The 15984-nt window shown below is 37.0% G+C and overlaps 2 protein-coding genes across 3 annotated transcripts; one reads left to right on the top strand and one right to left on the bottom strand.

The window, feature by feature from the left end:
- The first annotated feature begins 206 nt into the window (after positions 1-206).
- Positions 207-3938, top strand: LOC137708666 (pentatricopeptide repeat-containing protein At3g04130, mitochondrial). The gene is made up of 2 exons (XM_068447788.1): positions 207-342; positions 1853-3938. Exons 1-2 carry the CDS (start codon positions 340-342, stop codon positions 3413-3415), a joined length of 1566 nt encoding a protein of 521 aa, XP_068303889.1. The 5' UTR covers positions 207-339; the 3' UTR covers positions 3416-3938.
- A 671-nt stretch (positions 3939-4609) lies between these two features.
- On the bottom strand, positions 4610-7808 carry LOC137708863 (uncharacterized). Of its 2 annotated transcripts, XM_068448022.1 has the most exons (6): positions 7605-7808; positions 7169-7409; positions 6442-6577; positions 6024-6115; positions 4992-5115; positions 4610-4854 (listed from the first exon to the last, which is right to left on the bottom strand). In XM_068448022.1, exons 1-6 carry the CDS (start codon positions 7678-7680, stop codon positions 4774-4776), a joined length of 750 nt encoding a protein of 249 aa, XP_068304123.1. In that variant the 5' UTR covers positions 7681-7808; the 3' UTR covers positions 4610-4773. The 2 variants fall into 2 exon arrangements, with proteins under 2 accessions (XP_068304123.1, XP_068304122.1); XM_068448021.1 differs by having other exon boundaries at positions 4610-5115.
- Between the last annotated feature and the right edge of the window lie 8176 nt (positions 7809-15984).

Raw genomic sequence — 15984 nt, 5'->3', positions numbered from 1 at the left:
ATTGAAAATTATTAAGAAATTAAACGATTGAATTATAAAATTTATAGGATAAAATACATTATTTGCGAGTAATGGTGCACCGTCCCATAATAGGAGGCAAGCATTTTCCTTAAAAATGTATAAATGAATAAATATATAAATAAATGCGAAATAAAATAAAAATGAAAAGAACCGTTTCGCCCCGTCTGTTTTTCTAATTTGCCATCTCACTCTCTCCAGAAGCAGAAGCCAGACGAAGAGGGTTTTAGCTTGAAAACCATCCATTTGTGTCGGCCTCATCCACTTCACTTGCAGCAGGTGTTGCAGTGCGCCTCTCTGATATCTGCGCTCACCACCATCATGGTCAGCGCTTACCCCTCTCTCTCTCTCTCTCTCTCTCTCTCCCTCCCCCTCCCCTTTAGCTCAATATTTTCCCTTTCATCCTCTTTGCCTGTAAATTTTCATTAGGGATGAATTTAGCAACGCTTTAGCCTCTACTTTTTACCCGAATTTAATATAAAACTGCAATATAATTGAGGAATGCCTTTTTATTTTCGTTTTTAATTTCTGGAGGTTCATGTTTTAGCTTTAGCTAGTGTTGTAACCACTGTTGATGCTGAAATATGATATTTGATGATGGGCTGTTGCAGTCGATGGCCTTTTGTGTGAATTGGGTAATTGAACTATTTGGTGGAAATCCATGTGCCCTCAGCTTCTGGGAACCGGCTTCAGAGCCGGTGAGCAGGAAACTCCCTTTGATCCTGTCAGTCTTGAGCAGACTCCCTACTTGTCCCGGTTTTTAGATTATCAGTTCATAGTCTCTAGGATGATTGAGAAATTAATGTGAAATTTCTATCAGTAAGGTAGGGAGGAGGGTACGATTAGGAAGGATCCCTTAGTTTGTTGGGAACTAGTATGAATACCAAAAGAAAAGGGTGGTTTAGCTAATGGTGATTTGAGGCAGTGAAATGTACCTTGTCGGGGACTGGTTGTGGTGGGAAAGATTCAGTGCGTCAGAAGTCCTATGGATGGGACTCCATGTAGGGGAAAATGGTTCAATTTGGTGTCCTTGGAAGACATTTCTCAGGGTACCCTATATTTTCTTCTCTATTAAACTTGTGGTGACTCATTGTTCCGGACACTGTTTCCAAACCTGTGCGGATCCTACTTGAACTGTGATTCCACCATTGAGTTCTTGGCTTATCTTTCTTCCTCCCGTGTGGTTTATTTGAATCATAGTTTTAGGAGAAATCTAGTGTTAGGAAGTTGGATAAGTATTAGTAACTTTACTTTGCTTCCTTCCTGTGCTGACAGGAGTAGTTTATAATTTCAGGGATCTGGAGTCTTCTCCTGTAAGTGCTTTTTGATGTCTTCATTAGATAACCCGAACCGTCCTCACTTCACTTCTTTTAAGTTTATTTGGAAGTTGGGGTGCCTACCAAAGTACTGTTGCTTGGCTGGTTGCCCATGGCAAAGTCAATATCTGTGATTTGCTTCTTTATGGCCTTCTTGTCCATTCTGTTTTGTATTTTCTTTGATCTGTTTTAAATATTTGTTTTTTTATTTAAAAAAAAATTATGCCTCTCTTATAAACATGCTAAAAGTATTAAAATTAAGTCCTTGTTCCGTTATGGAATAATCATGAGTTTTTTTCTGTCCTGTTCTTGGAAGTTCATTCAGTTTCATATACTTCACAAGAAAATACGTTAATTTTGATTTATGTGTTTGTCAACAATGTTAAGGCACGTCCATTCATATACTAATTTAGTTTCTATGGTCATCAATTATCATTTCAATGTAAAATGCTAGTTCACATTTCTATTTTCTTCCCCAATTTTCTATTGGAATATATACTAAAGTAAGCTTGTTGCAGGAGCTAAAAGACATAATCTTTTCATTTCCTGTGGACATCTTCATGGTCTTCCATGTTCAGAAATGCTTTAAAAGTCTTCGCTTCCGACACAGTACTTCAAAACCTTGCTCCTTTTTCCATACCTCTCCTGAAAATTGCTCATCTGCTCTTTCTTCAATTTTGTCTTCTCCGCTGGGATCGTCACAGTTTGAAGACTCTACAAGACTATCTGACCTTGACATCATCATATCTAAAGCATCTGTTGGAAGCAGTGATGATGAAGTTCTACAGTCTCTTGCACAAGATCAAGCATGTAATAGCATTCAGCTCACGGATAAACTTGTTGATCAACTATTTCATCGGTTTAAGAATGATTGGAAGTCTGCATTGGGTGTATTTAGATGGGTAGAGTTACGCTCCGACTATAAACCCACCCCAGATGCATATGATTTTGTAGTTGACATTTTGGGTAAAATGAAGCAAATGGATAAGATAACGGGTTTGTTAGAAAAAATGCGCCAGGATCATCTGGTGACTCTTAACACCGTAGGTAAGGTTATGAGAAGGTTTGCCGGTGCAGGGAAATGGGAGGACTCTGTGAGGATATTTGATGATTTAGGAAGTTTTGGTTTGGAGAAGAACACAGAATCTATGAACTTATTGCTTGACACTCTTTGCAAGGAAAACAAAGTTGAGAAGGCCCGTCAGATCTTCTTAGAGCTGAAATCACATATCTCCCCCAATGCTAATACCTTTAACATTTTCATTCACGGTTGGTGCAAGATCAAACGGGTTGACGAGGCACATTGGACAATCCAGGAGATGAAGGGACATGGCTATCGCCCTTGTGTCATCAGTTACTCAACCATTGTCCTCTTTTATTGCCACCAATACAATTTTGGTAAGGTCTATGAATTGTTTGATGAAATGGAAGCTCAGGGGTGCCCTCCAAATGTCGTCACGTATACCTCTGTCATGTGTTTTCTAGCAAAGTCTGAGGAGTTTGAGGAAGCTTTGCAGTTATATGAGAGAATGAAATCTGCTGGATGTGATCCTGATACACTTTTCTACAATTCACTGATCCACACACTAGGAAGAGCTGGCCGAGTCGGGGAGGCTGTTCAGGTCTTCAACGTCGAAATGCCTGAAAAGGGGGTTTCTCCTAATACATCGACTTACAATACAATGATTGCCATGTTTTGCCACCACGGGGAAGAGCAAAAGGCCTTTAATGTCCTCCTGCAGATGGAAAATGCAGGGTTATGTAAACCTGATGTTCAGACGTACTATCCATTGCTTAAAATGTGCTTCAAAACTGGAAAAATAGACGATTGTTTGACTCAATTATTGAATGACATGGTCAACAGACATCATCTCAGTCTCGACCTCTCCAGCTATACCCTTTTGATTCATGGACTATGCAGAGCAAATAGATGCGAGTGGGCTTACCTTCTCTTCAAGGAGATGATTGGTCAAGAGATAAAGCCTAGGTACAAGACATGTCGTTTTCTCTGGGACGAAGTGAAACTGAAGAATATGTTTGCCGCTGCTGATACCATTGAAGATTTCATGAAGAAACTATAGTCGCATGAGAACCATCTCAGGGTACTGTAGTTCATTTGACGTGACACGTGAAGAAATGCATCTTGGCTCATTGTTGTTGCGTTAAGTATGGATTTGTGTACGAAGAGATGGGGGAGAAATACTTCAGGCTATGCACAGTTGTAGGAGTCAGGACACTAAGAACAGTTACAGTTGCAGCGCGTTAGGACTGGATACGTTTACTGCTGGAGATTTCACTTTCGGTTTGGAATGTCTGGCATCAACCATTTTAGGGACTGAGAGGCGTAAAGGTAAAAGATTGAGGTCAAGGAACTGGATGGGGAGGAAAGATCATACTTCTGAAAGTGTTGTCCAGAACTTGTTTTAATCAGATTAAAGGTTCCACCTCCCACCACTCCTGAGCAGAAGGAAATTAACGAGACGATCCTGGCGCTGTTCCGAAAGACCATCTCACATTATTTTTGGTACATTGCATGTCCTTGTTCATTTTTATCAAATGATTCTCCGTTTATTTATTCAATCCAAATGCCAAAATTAAACATGACACGAGCGTGTAGCTGTGCGGAAATCATTTTTTGTAGTAGTTATTATCTATGTCCAAATCTGATTCATTTTCCGGTGTGTTCCGTTGCATCGTAGAAAAATTACTGGATTTAGGGTTGGTTTGGTATTGTTGTGCAAACTGCTTCTGATGTGCTGTGAGAATAAACTTATTTTTACTGCTTCACGTTTTCAGCTATTTTTTCATCCCAAACTGTGAAAATAAGCTGTTTTTAAATATTTACCAAACACCTTTTTGAGCTCAACTTTTTTTTATACCCATTTTTTGTGAAAGCATTTTAGTACCAAACCAGTACTTAATCACCTGACGAATAATCTGTGCAATGTTACCCGAGATCTGTCACTCTTTTGATCTTATATTTGGGCCGTTCCAGGTTGATGTGGATACCTCAAAGAGAACTTGAGCTCCATGGAGAATGGAGATGGCCTTTTTTGAAGTTTTTTGTTGCCTTCCTCGGATAAAACGAAAGTAGAGTACATATTTTTGGTTGTCTTCATCGACATCGTTGGAAACCTTCGGTTTTTTCTTTTTTCGTTCTGAAGAGATGCCAGTTTACGGCAACTGGCATTTCTTAAAAAGGATTGGTCTACATCAACAGACCATGTAATCTTGCAAGGAAATTGGTACATGAAAACCCACACTCGAGCATTTTGAGGAAGTTAACTGAACCTTCTCCGTATGTATGTTTGTGTCTAACAAAACAACCCTAAACTCACTTGTATTACAAATTGGTTCCTGTAGGCCGTGGTCAACGAAAACTTATAATCGGGGAGCGACAAACTGGAAAAACAGCAAATTCAGCAAGCGATGAACATCTTCATATACATTGAGTGGATGATGCACCACTGAAGTAGGCTGTTATAGCCTTTAGAGAGCTCTGCACATAATTTTCTTCAATCTGCATATTCAATATCAATCACGGGCGTACGCATAGTGTCCGAAATTCAGATAAATATCACAAAACAAAACTAAAAAACATGATACTATTGATATTTTCCGTGCATAACACATTACTTTGTATGCATCGGACCATACCTCAACGTCTAGAGGAGGAGAAGACAACCAGCAGAGTTCTTCCACTTGGTGTAAGTCTACAATCCGCGGTAAGTACATAATGATGTTGGGCGTTATCGCTTGAGCAGCTTGAAATATTGCGTACCTGTGCTTAATGCATTAATAGTAAAATAAACATATGAAAAGAAAATAGATAACGTAGAACATCAAACTACAACTGTCTACATAACACTACAACAATAATCACTTCACTTGGTTTTGTTCGAAAACTTCCCGAGGACAAAATTTACCAAACAAGGTTAAAACTAGAGAGAACATTAATATTCTAGGGACTCAGATGTGAAAGGTTAGGAATTGATGGCAAGGAACAAGTTGGGGATGATTGTAGGTTTTATAAACATCGTGGTATCTGTAAAAATTTTATGACGTATCGGAAAGAGCAGCATACATCTGCAAGTACCCGCCCAAACTTATTTTTATTTGATAAAAAGAACTATGATACAAAGGCTTCTACCACACCTGATCAACAAGGAGATCGACCTCAAATTGGAAAGAAGTAAAAGACCAGATATGAAACACACTCCTGCGCACCGGTCTATTTCTTTCCCTTGATTCTCCTTTGATTTATTCAGTCCAAAGGACACAAGAAAAGGGATGTGTGGAATCACTTCCCAGTACTAATGGTGAGGGACTGAGTCAAAACTCAGAACTGCATCCCATATCCAGAAAAGTAGAAATTCCAAGATATGTCATCAAAGTAGCTATTTATATTATATAAACTACAAAGGATTTCAATCTGGTCCAAGCGAAACTTAGATATACTTTAAATTAATTTTTGGTCAAATCTTCTAATAACTTGCCTCACATCTGTGATTTAGATTAATGCATCGACAAATTTATCATCATCGTTATTTTAGTTCATAGAGCCAACTCCACTTAGAGGATAAGGCTTTGTTGTTGTTGTAGTTCATATATTCAGTAAACTACACCACACCAGTTAACGTTCTCCTTAATTCCCATCATGCAATGTAAAATGAAGACATCTTTACATACCCATCTTTTGGCTTGAGTAGGTCAAGTGTAAATTTCTTTACCCTTGTGTACGATGGGCCTCCCCAAGGTGGTGAAAGGAACACTACATCCCCCTACGAAATAAAGATACAAAATGTTCATTAGTAAATGCAGCTCAAACTATTACAGAAAAATAGTTCTAAAGTTTTATACTAATAAAGCAGATGCAACTACGCAAGGTTTTATCTGTTTAGTTATCCATTCATTTTAATCTCCAGATAATATTGAATCAAATATCAAATCGTATGAGGTCACACAACAAAATTATGAATCATTATACAAAGATACGAAAAAATCTACAAATGTCATCAAAAGTTACATACCTCCTCATCATGGGGTTGCTTACATACAGAATGATTTCATAGGTTCTCAGAAATTAATACTGAGAGGAAAGCAGTACCTTCAACGATGGTGCAAGTTCAAAAAAGTCTCCAACAACGAAATCAATGTAATCTTCCACTCCATATATTTTTGCATTGTTAATGGCCATATCCACCTTTAGGGGATCAATTTCAATGGCAACAACATGACAACGCCTAAGAGACCACAGACCAAAGATCAAAGTTATTAAGCTCTTGTAAAACACATACATAATGAGAATGTAAAAGCTTATCCAACATGCATGAAAATGGTCGTTCGATACGTAACGTCCACCTACTCTTGTCCATTAAAGATGAAACCCCGACAGAATTCAGCATCCAAAACCAGACCCTAAATTGAATATTGATCTATCACATAAAATCTCGTATAAACTGAAGCAAATAGCCTACAAAGTACAAACTGTCAAGAATACAAGACATTAGGTCCCCCTTTAATACCTCCGTCGCTCCAGTACTCTATTGTATTTTTCAATCAAACGATATCCACAATTTACTGCAATTTATCTGGTCTAGCAGTAAAATTCAACCCTCGGGTTTCGATAAAGTACTCAAACATAAAAAAGCTCTCAGCTTGAATGCATACTTTCTCAGGATTTAACCAAAGTTGAAAGTAGGCACTACATTTCCTGATAAACATATCTTCAAATATCAAGGCCATAAGGCTTAGAGATTGATACAACTGATTGCCAAGTAACTAATAATTTGCATAAAATTACCACCTCATATTAACGAAGTTTGGGAACTTACAATGAAGCAAACTGAATGGCATTGCCGCCAACGCCCGCGAAGCAATCGATAACAGTTGTTCTTTGGCATCTCTTGGCGTGTCCGATTGCAATCTGTTCAGGCGTGACGGAGTACCAGCCCTGCTCATCCATTCTGATCCCCTCATCGTATCTCGAGAAGAGATCATATCTCTGAAACCAATACTTCTCAACAAGGGGACTCAACCCTTGTTCAAGTAACTTCCTTCTCCTATAAATCTGACCTGCGAAAACAAGCAAACAAATAAATGGACTATTAAAAATTCAAAAGAAAAGAAACCCAGATTAAATTTTCTTAGGGATTTTTATGAACTAATTTCCCTAGCATTGCAGTTTTCAGCAGGAAGATTTGAAAAATTAATGTTTCCTTCATTTTCTGGGAAACCAAACAGAATTAGAATACAGAAAGGACTGATTACGTGGGAGCTGTAAGAGCTTGTTGCATTTCTTAGGACGACGAGTGGCTCTTCGCCGCCTTGAAAGCTTCTTCTGCATCCTCTGATATTGGCGGGCTGGAAATTGAATGAGAGCGGGAATTTTGGTTCAGTTCAGTGGTAGTCTCCTCCTTCCTCCTCCTCTCTTGCACCGAGTTTGATGATTCATATTCTCCTCCGACTTTTTTTTTTTTTTTTTTTTGTTCAATAAATAAATAATAAAAAAAACATTTATACACACACAAATAGGCAAGTCCAAAGTCCAAGGACAATTAAACGTTGCCCAAAGTTAAAAAAACTTTTCTCTCCGTGTGAGAGCTTTTCCCTCGAGAGTTGTTCTCACTTCGAGGCTTTCAAATCCAAGAAAATCCGGTGGCGTCAGTCCTAGCTTCGGCTGGGATCGATTGTCGTTGCTTTCTTGTTTTCTTTCTCTTTTATTTTCCTTGTTTCTACTGCTTTTTCTCCTAAATTTCTATTCTGATTTGTCATTCTTCTATCTCTGAGGGTATTACTCTTCCTGGCTCTTCCTTACTCCGATATTCAGCCATGAATCCTATTGAGATTGTGTGTAGAGTCCCAGTGTATCCACAGGCTCGGGTGTTTCCAACACCACCACTTTCTCCTTATTGTCTGCCGAATCTGGCAGTGTCGTTCGTGGGTTTCTTGATCAGTTGGCTTCTTTCATTTAGTTGTCAGCTATCCCTAGCTTATGGCTATGCTCAGGTCGCAAATCAGAGTTAGATGTGGCGTCTGTTGAGGTGGTGCTCGGCAGTGGACAAGGAATCTACGGATAGATTGGAGCTGCACTGGTGGAGAAAACTATGGAAAGCTGTGGATGTTTCTGGTTTCGAAAGCTTGGTGTTAAGCTTGGGCCTAACTGTTTTTGGGCTAATTTTGTGTTTTCTAGTGTTTTAGGCCTATTTTTGTTCGTTATGTAGTATTTGGACCTTGGTTTGCTTGCATGTTTGTATGTGGTGTTTAATAAAATATCATTTTACTCAAAAAAAAAAAAAAAAAAAAAAAGAGTCCAAATACACTAATAAAGGAAACAAGCCCCAGAAGTGAGCCCATAACAAAGTCTAAGTTGGAACCTAAAACCGGAAATGAGAACTAGCCTCCTCCACCAAAATAGTCGCATTACCATCCCCAGGCCGCCGTCGCCGCCACCGAAAAGAAGAACCAAAGAACCGAACAATGGAAAAGGGGTGGGCAACCAACCCACGCTAAAAGTGCTCCCATAATCCTACCAAATATTGTGAATTGCACATTAGCAGCCATCAAAACCCAAAGCACGCCTCCAACCAAGTCTATGGAGGAAGAACTCAAGGAGCTAAATAGCCAAATCCGGCAAGCAGAAGCTCACTGCTAGAAACAACAATTTGAATAGAATAAGGCATGAAACTCAGATAGGTGACAAGAATCCGACTTGTTAATTAAAATATTTGAGTTGAAACTCACATAGAAAAACATAGTTGAAGAAAAAAAAATGCAAAAATTGTATTTTTAAAGTCACTATTAAACAATGACTTTAAATTTTCTGGAAAATTAAAAATTAAAAAAAAAAAATTTCAGCCAGAGCGATGGTGGCTGGCGATAAATTCTGGAATTATCAACGGTGGCATGTAGGTCATGTGCAATGGGGACAAAATATAAATCTTCATATGCTTATAAGTGTATTTACCCACAATTTGTGTGTTATCCAAATAGAATGGTAATTGATCAGTGGCGTAGTCAGGAGTTTCAAATAATGAGATCACAATATTAATCAAAAAAGATTTACTTGGCCATTACTTGGTAGGCACCAGCCAATTCCTACCAATATATACTAATAATAATTATTATTATTATTATTATTTGTAGAGGCTTGTCGATGGTGGATACAAGATATTGTGGAGTAATGTTGAAAATTGTCAACTAATGTATTTCATCGAGTATATTGTGCGCACAATAAAATCGCACACAAGAAGAGAGAAAAGGAAGACAAATATGATGGGAGAAATACAAAGTAGAAGGATGAGATTGTAACTTAGTTTGTCTTAGCTGTTTATAGAGGACAAAACAATACACTAACACCACTTAGTAATACGGTCCAGTGGTTTCGCTTCACTTGTAACTGAGAGATCTTATATTCAATTCTCGCCAAATGCGAATTTGAACTACATTGTGTAGCTAAGCCCACCCATTCTCCCTTAGAGCAACTCCAGCGTATCAAATGCCTCCTAGGGCAACTTCCTATTCAATCCCCTCCAATGAACAGTAATTGCCTTTTGCATTTCCACCCCTAAATGAATAGTCATGGCAATAAGCAATAAAATATTAGTATTTTTTATTTTATAAAATAATACAAAATAATTTTATTTGTAATTTCGGATAAGATTGTAATCGTTCTTGTTACGTCACGTGTCATTATCCAAAAAGACAATTTTTGGTGATAAGAGGCATACCGGAAAAATGTTGAAAGAGCTTTCGGTATTCTACAAGCACGGTGGAAGATCATCAGCGAATCGCCAAGAGGGTGGAGTCGAGAAAATTTGGACTCCATCATGATGTCTCGCATCATATTACACAATATAATAGTGGAGGATGAGCAAGATGGGTATATTGATGGAGAGTCCGATGACGACCAAGAAGATCTGAATAGGTCAAGAAGGGCTTGTGCAAAAATATATGATGGGCCTAATTTGCTTTTCAATCCAAGAACTGGTAATATTTCTATACATGAGTACATGAGGCGTTATACAATGATACGTTCTCGTGCCACAAACAAGTACCTATGTCATGCCCCGAACCTGGGTCGGTAATAAAAACTCAAACCCAAGTCTGAAACGTGAGTTAAAAGCTAAATAAATAAAAGGGAAATTGACATGGGTTTGAAAATGAACTCCTTTTTAAAAAAAAAAAAAAAACTCTAAAATCCTTACAGGGTGTACAAAAGTAATAAATAAATAATCCTTAAACTTCTCCTCAATCACAACCTCAACTCTTCCAACACATGTTTTGTCAAATAACACATGTCTTGCCAAATAACTCATCTATAAAATAACAGGTGAGGGGTGAGCAACAATCACCGTTGCTCAGTAAGTAGAATATATAACATGTCAGTCAAGCTTGCCATTTTAATCACACTAAAATAGGATAATAATATCAAAGTTTTAGCCACATAATTCCACATCACATCATCCCTTTACGTGTCCATTATATCCTTCATAAATTGTAACTCACCACATGACCCCTAATGGCCATTTGCCCTAATGTCCCCGTATGCAATTTACATTTATCCCTCGGATTAATGCAACACTAAAGTTCTCATACTCCATGAACATTTCCAAATAATCCACATATCAGGATATATAACAACTCCAAAAACATTTCAACAAATCCAACATGTTTGGCTTGAAATAGATAGAGATTTATAAATAGATAAAACCCATAATAGTTCGTGGTTTTCAATTATCGAAAATAAGAATTTTTAAACAAATTACATAAACCACTCACCTCGATAATCTGAGCTTTGGCAAGACAATCCAACTAACATCTCCACAAACCTCAAACCCTAGCTCGCTATCTCTCTCTATACATATATAATGTATATACACACATGTACATAAACACACACGTACACACACACAAATACACAGAAAAACATGCTTGGCTTCCTAGCAGCCAACATATGTTTCTTAAAGTGGTGAATAAAAGAACGAAATGCAACCTCTATTTATAGTAGAAAGGGTTGGCTCCCTACAGTGTAAAATGTATTATATGTAGAGATAGAAATGTAACTGACGAATGGTCAGTTGACAAATGGGTTTCAAGGTGTCGTTGTGCATGGGGTAGATGACTTGGGATTAATACATATGGCTTTGCCAACAATGGTGGAAGCTGGTGGTGTCAATGGAATCCCTCAAAACCTCACACCTCATTGTAAATATAACAGCTGTCAAGAAAATGCAGTGCTGCGTGTTGGACTATGAAGGAAGCCATCTAATTGTTGGACACCTCCAAGCAAAACGGGATAGACTTCAATTGCAAGAGTACACCTTGCTAATTGTAAGAAACTATCGACTAGAAGTTGACAGCAAAATGCAAAAAATAATATGTAATACATACAATATACATATATATATATATATATTGATATGCTACTCTGTTTTTATATGTTTTACTTTCGCACTCTGAATTCTATGGACGGCATTGCCGCCTGCTATTAGTTTCGCCCCATTTGGTATCAGAGTCAAGTAGTTGGTAATTGCTTTAGCATCTATCTGATTTATTCTTTGATATTCATATACTTGTATTATATCTGCAAAATCTTATTTGTCGGTTCTCAGTTCTTTATTCTTCCAGCCAACCAGTAAGACGTGGTCCAAACAATAAGTCCCAGGTAGAGGCATGAGCGGGGGAAGAGTCTAGACATACGAGGAAGGTGAATCATTTAAGTTTTGCATATAGCATACTTGTTTTGTGCATATCATGAGTAGATTATTTAGATCTAATTCAATGGCCAGCACTAACTCTAGATCCAATTTAGGAACTATACCTGACATTGTCAATGAAGAACAAAAACTTGATTTTCAGACAGATGAAAGTATTGATTTTTCTGATTGGAACATTCCAAAAATTTCAAGTACAAAAATTTACAAGAAAAAATGGTCTTTGACCTCTTTTAAATCTGAACATCACGTCAAAACAGTTGAGAAGGCTTATGCTCTTAATAAAGAACATGAGACTTGTCAATTATTTTTTCCCGAACAAATTAAATCCCAGAGAAAAGATGGACATAATTATATTCATATTGGTTTGGTACAAATTGCTGTTAAACCATTAACACGAAAAGATCTTAATACCTCTATTATTTTGTGTCTCCGAGATGCTAGATTCACTGACTTCAGTGATAGTATACTTGGAATGATTGACTCAAGCCTTTACAACGGACCTATCCATTTTGATTGTTTTCCCGATCTTACGATAAGCCTTTCAGACCCACACATGCTGAAAGCACTTACGCTCAACATCAAAACTTCAGGATACCAAGTCCTGGAAGGAACACAGCCTTTGGCACTCATTTATCGTGTTTATTACAAAGTCACTGGCACCAACATGAATTTTCAAGCTCTAACCAAAAGCCATCGCGACCACACTCTTTTGATCCAAACAACACAAGAAAATGCCAATATAAAAGTTTCCAGAACCATTAGGTGGTCAGATATCAGTCTCCCTTCAGATTGGTGTTTAATAAACGAAAGTAAACCAGTTGCCATACAAAACAGCCTTGTCAACCTCAACAATGTTGAACAATACTTTGATGGCACTGTTAAAATTAATTTCGATAGACCGGCAAGGAGATCTTGCGAATCAGTACATTCGCATAAATCCTTTGCTTCTAGCAGAAAGTCTTTTTCTGGATCCATGTCAACCGATAGACTGGGTCGAGATCAAGATTTAATAAAGTCGTTAGTAAACAAAAATTTGAAAGAGCAGGAAACTACACAACAAGAATTAATCAATGATTTGATAAAATTAAAGTATGTCGACACTTCTTCACAAGTTGCACATCCTGTTTATCATCCTCCAAACCAAGAGGAACCAACTTCTCCAACTACTTCTGATTTTGAAACAACATCGGTGAATCACCAATTACTTGTTTTAAACAAAAAACACAAAATCTAATGGAGGAAGCTCAAAGCTGACATCGCTTCTGAGGAAAATATTCCCAGAAGAAATATTTTTAGAAAAAAGTATTGTGATGAAGAAAAGCTAGTCATTTATGCTGAATGGAAAGCTTTTGTAGAACAATACCAATTTGAAATATCTTTCTTTGATTTCATTGAAAAACATTATGAAACCAAAAACAAACTTAAGGTTCTCACCAAAGAAAATTGGATTAAGGAAGACAAAACTTTGATTTCTTCTAGTCATCCTCCCAAAGAAACTATTTTGATTTCCACTGGCAATACCAACATTTCAACAACTCCTTTCAAAATTCCGAAAGAGGATTCAGGTTTTAAATCTGTCATTGAACAGAACAATTTTACAAACCAGAGTCTTTATACTATTGGAAAACAGTTAGACAAAATTGAAACAAAAATCGACAAGTTGTCTCAGCCAAAATCTTCTCAAAAAGAAAAACCTTTAGTAAACTTCACTGATGCTTCTTCAAGCTCTACTGCTTTAAAGTCCATGACTACTTTCCAAAAAATTGATCAAATGCTCAATGAGCTCAAAAAAGAGAAAGTTGTTAATGTTTTGCAAAATCATGATGTTTCTGTCGAAGAAGAAAAAACATCAACTTCGGAATCTTCTCAGGACACAGAAACTGATTCTTCTCTTCAAAAAATTGAAAAAGCTTTTCAAAACATTGATCTTCAGCCAACTTTTGATTTAAAGCGTATTCGCACACATCCAGTCAATCCCACTTCTTTAACAAAAAACTGGTATCCCATACCAACTCCTCCTGATCTTCAGTTTGAAGAAAGAAATATTCAAAATCAATTTTCAGTCTCTGCTGACAAACTCTATGAATGGAATATAGATGGATTGTCAGAACAAAAACTTCTTAACAAACTCCAACACATGTCCATGGTTGCTAATAGCTATATTTCTAATCACAATTTTACACAAACACAAATCGTTGACCTCTTAGTCACTGGTTTCACTGGAATACTTCATTCTTGGTGGGAGAAGCACTTAACTTCTCAGTCCAGAGACAAAATTCGCTTTGCGGTTAAGAAAGATGAGGAAGGATTTCCCATCTTTGCCGAAACGATAGGACAGGGAATACCCGACGGCGTAAACACACTACTCTACACAATCATAGAGCACTTCATAAGAACACCTGGCAACGTTACTACTCGTATTCACGACCAACTGAGTAATTTAAGGTGTCCAACTTTAAGTGATTTCAGATGGTATAAAGATGTTTTTATATCCAGAGTTATGCTTCGTGAAGATAGTAATCAACCTTTTTGGAAAGAAAAGTTTATCAATGGTTTACCAAATCTTTTTGCTCACAAAATACGAAATGTTTTAGTAAATGAAGAATGTGTCATACCTTATCATACCCTTACTTATGGGAACATAGTTAATGTTATCCAAAAGGAATGATTGAAAATGTGTATCGACATGAAAATTTCAAAACAAGTCAACAAAGACAAATCCATTGCTAAATATGAACTTGGAACGTTTTGTGAACAATATGGTTTACCTCCGATAGCTCCTTCGAGCAAAAAGAAAAAAGCCCAACATACTAGTAAGTTTTCTAAACCTCATTCCAGATTTTACAAAAACAAAAGGTCTTCCAACAAACCTTTTCAAACCAACAAGTTTTATGAAAAACCGTATTCGAACCCCAAAAAGAAATCTTTTCGAAAGTCTAAAAAAGATTTCCAAAATAAAAAGGGAAAATGCTACAAGTGTGGCAAATTTGGTCATTTTGCAAACGAATGTAAAATTAAGAAAGCGATTAACCAACTGAAAATCTCTGACGAAGAGAAACTACAGCTGATCCAGGCGTTAGAACTTAGAAACACCGACTCTAGTCAATCAGATAAGGATTTGGAACTATCCGCTTCTGATTATAGCAGCTCTAGCGACGTTTCTTCGCCAAACATTAAGTTTGGATACACAGACACTTGTTGTAACAAAATTTCAGTGCTTAATAAGCAAGAAGAACAAGAAGAGCTTTTAATGGAATTAATAAGCAAAGTTGATGACCCTGATTTAAAATCTTTTTATTTGAAAAAACTCAAAAATTTGATTTCACTTCAAGAACCTGGCATTAGCCAAACTTCTTCTCAAAAGATTTCTCTCAGCACTACTTTAGAACGTTTTAATAAACCAAAAAAAGAAATCACCATCAAGGATTTACAAAAAGAAGTTAACCAAATCAAATCGGAAATTAAGTTTTTGAAATCCGAAAATACGGAAATCCGCTCACAACTCAGTAGAGTACGTACCCAACCACTTGTAGAGGAACAAGGCAGTTCTTCTTCAAACTCCGATTCCGATGCTCAGTCGAGCAAATCTTCTTCTTCAAAAGATCTTGTTTTAAGGCTTTTAGACAAAATTAGAATTAGAAAATGGTATTCTAAAATCAAGATAATAATCGAAGATTTTCACTTAGAAACCATAGCTTTAATTGATTCGGGTGCAGACTTGAATTGCATTCAAGAAGGGTTAATACCTACTAAGTATTATCACAAGTCCACTAAAATACTTAGTGCAGCAAACCAATCCCCGATGAAGTTAAAATATGAAATTCCCAAAGCCCATGTTTGTCAACAAAATGTTTGTTTTAAAACTCCATTTGTTTTAATCAAAAATATTTCTGATCTAGTCATTTTGGGACTCCCTTTCATTGCATTAATTT

The sequence above is a fragment of the Pyrus communis genome, chromosome 11 (assembly GCF_963583255.1).
Source record: "Pyrus communis chromosome 11, drPyrComm1.1, whole genome shotgun sequence".
Lineage (NCBI taxonomy): Eukaryota > Viridiplantae > Streptophyta > Magnoliopsida > Rosales > Rosaceae > Pyrus > Pyrus communis.
The sequence above is the reverse complement of the archived record's forward strand: the minus strand, read 5'-3'. Positions and strand labels throughout refer to the sequence as shown.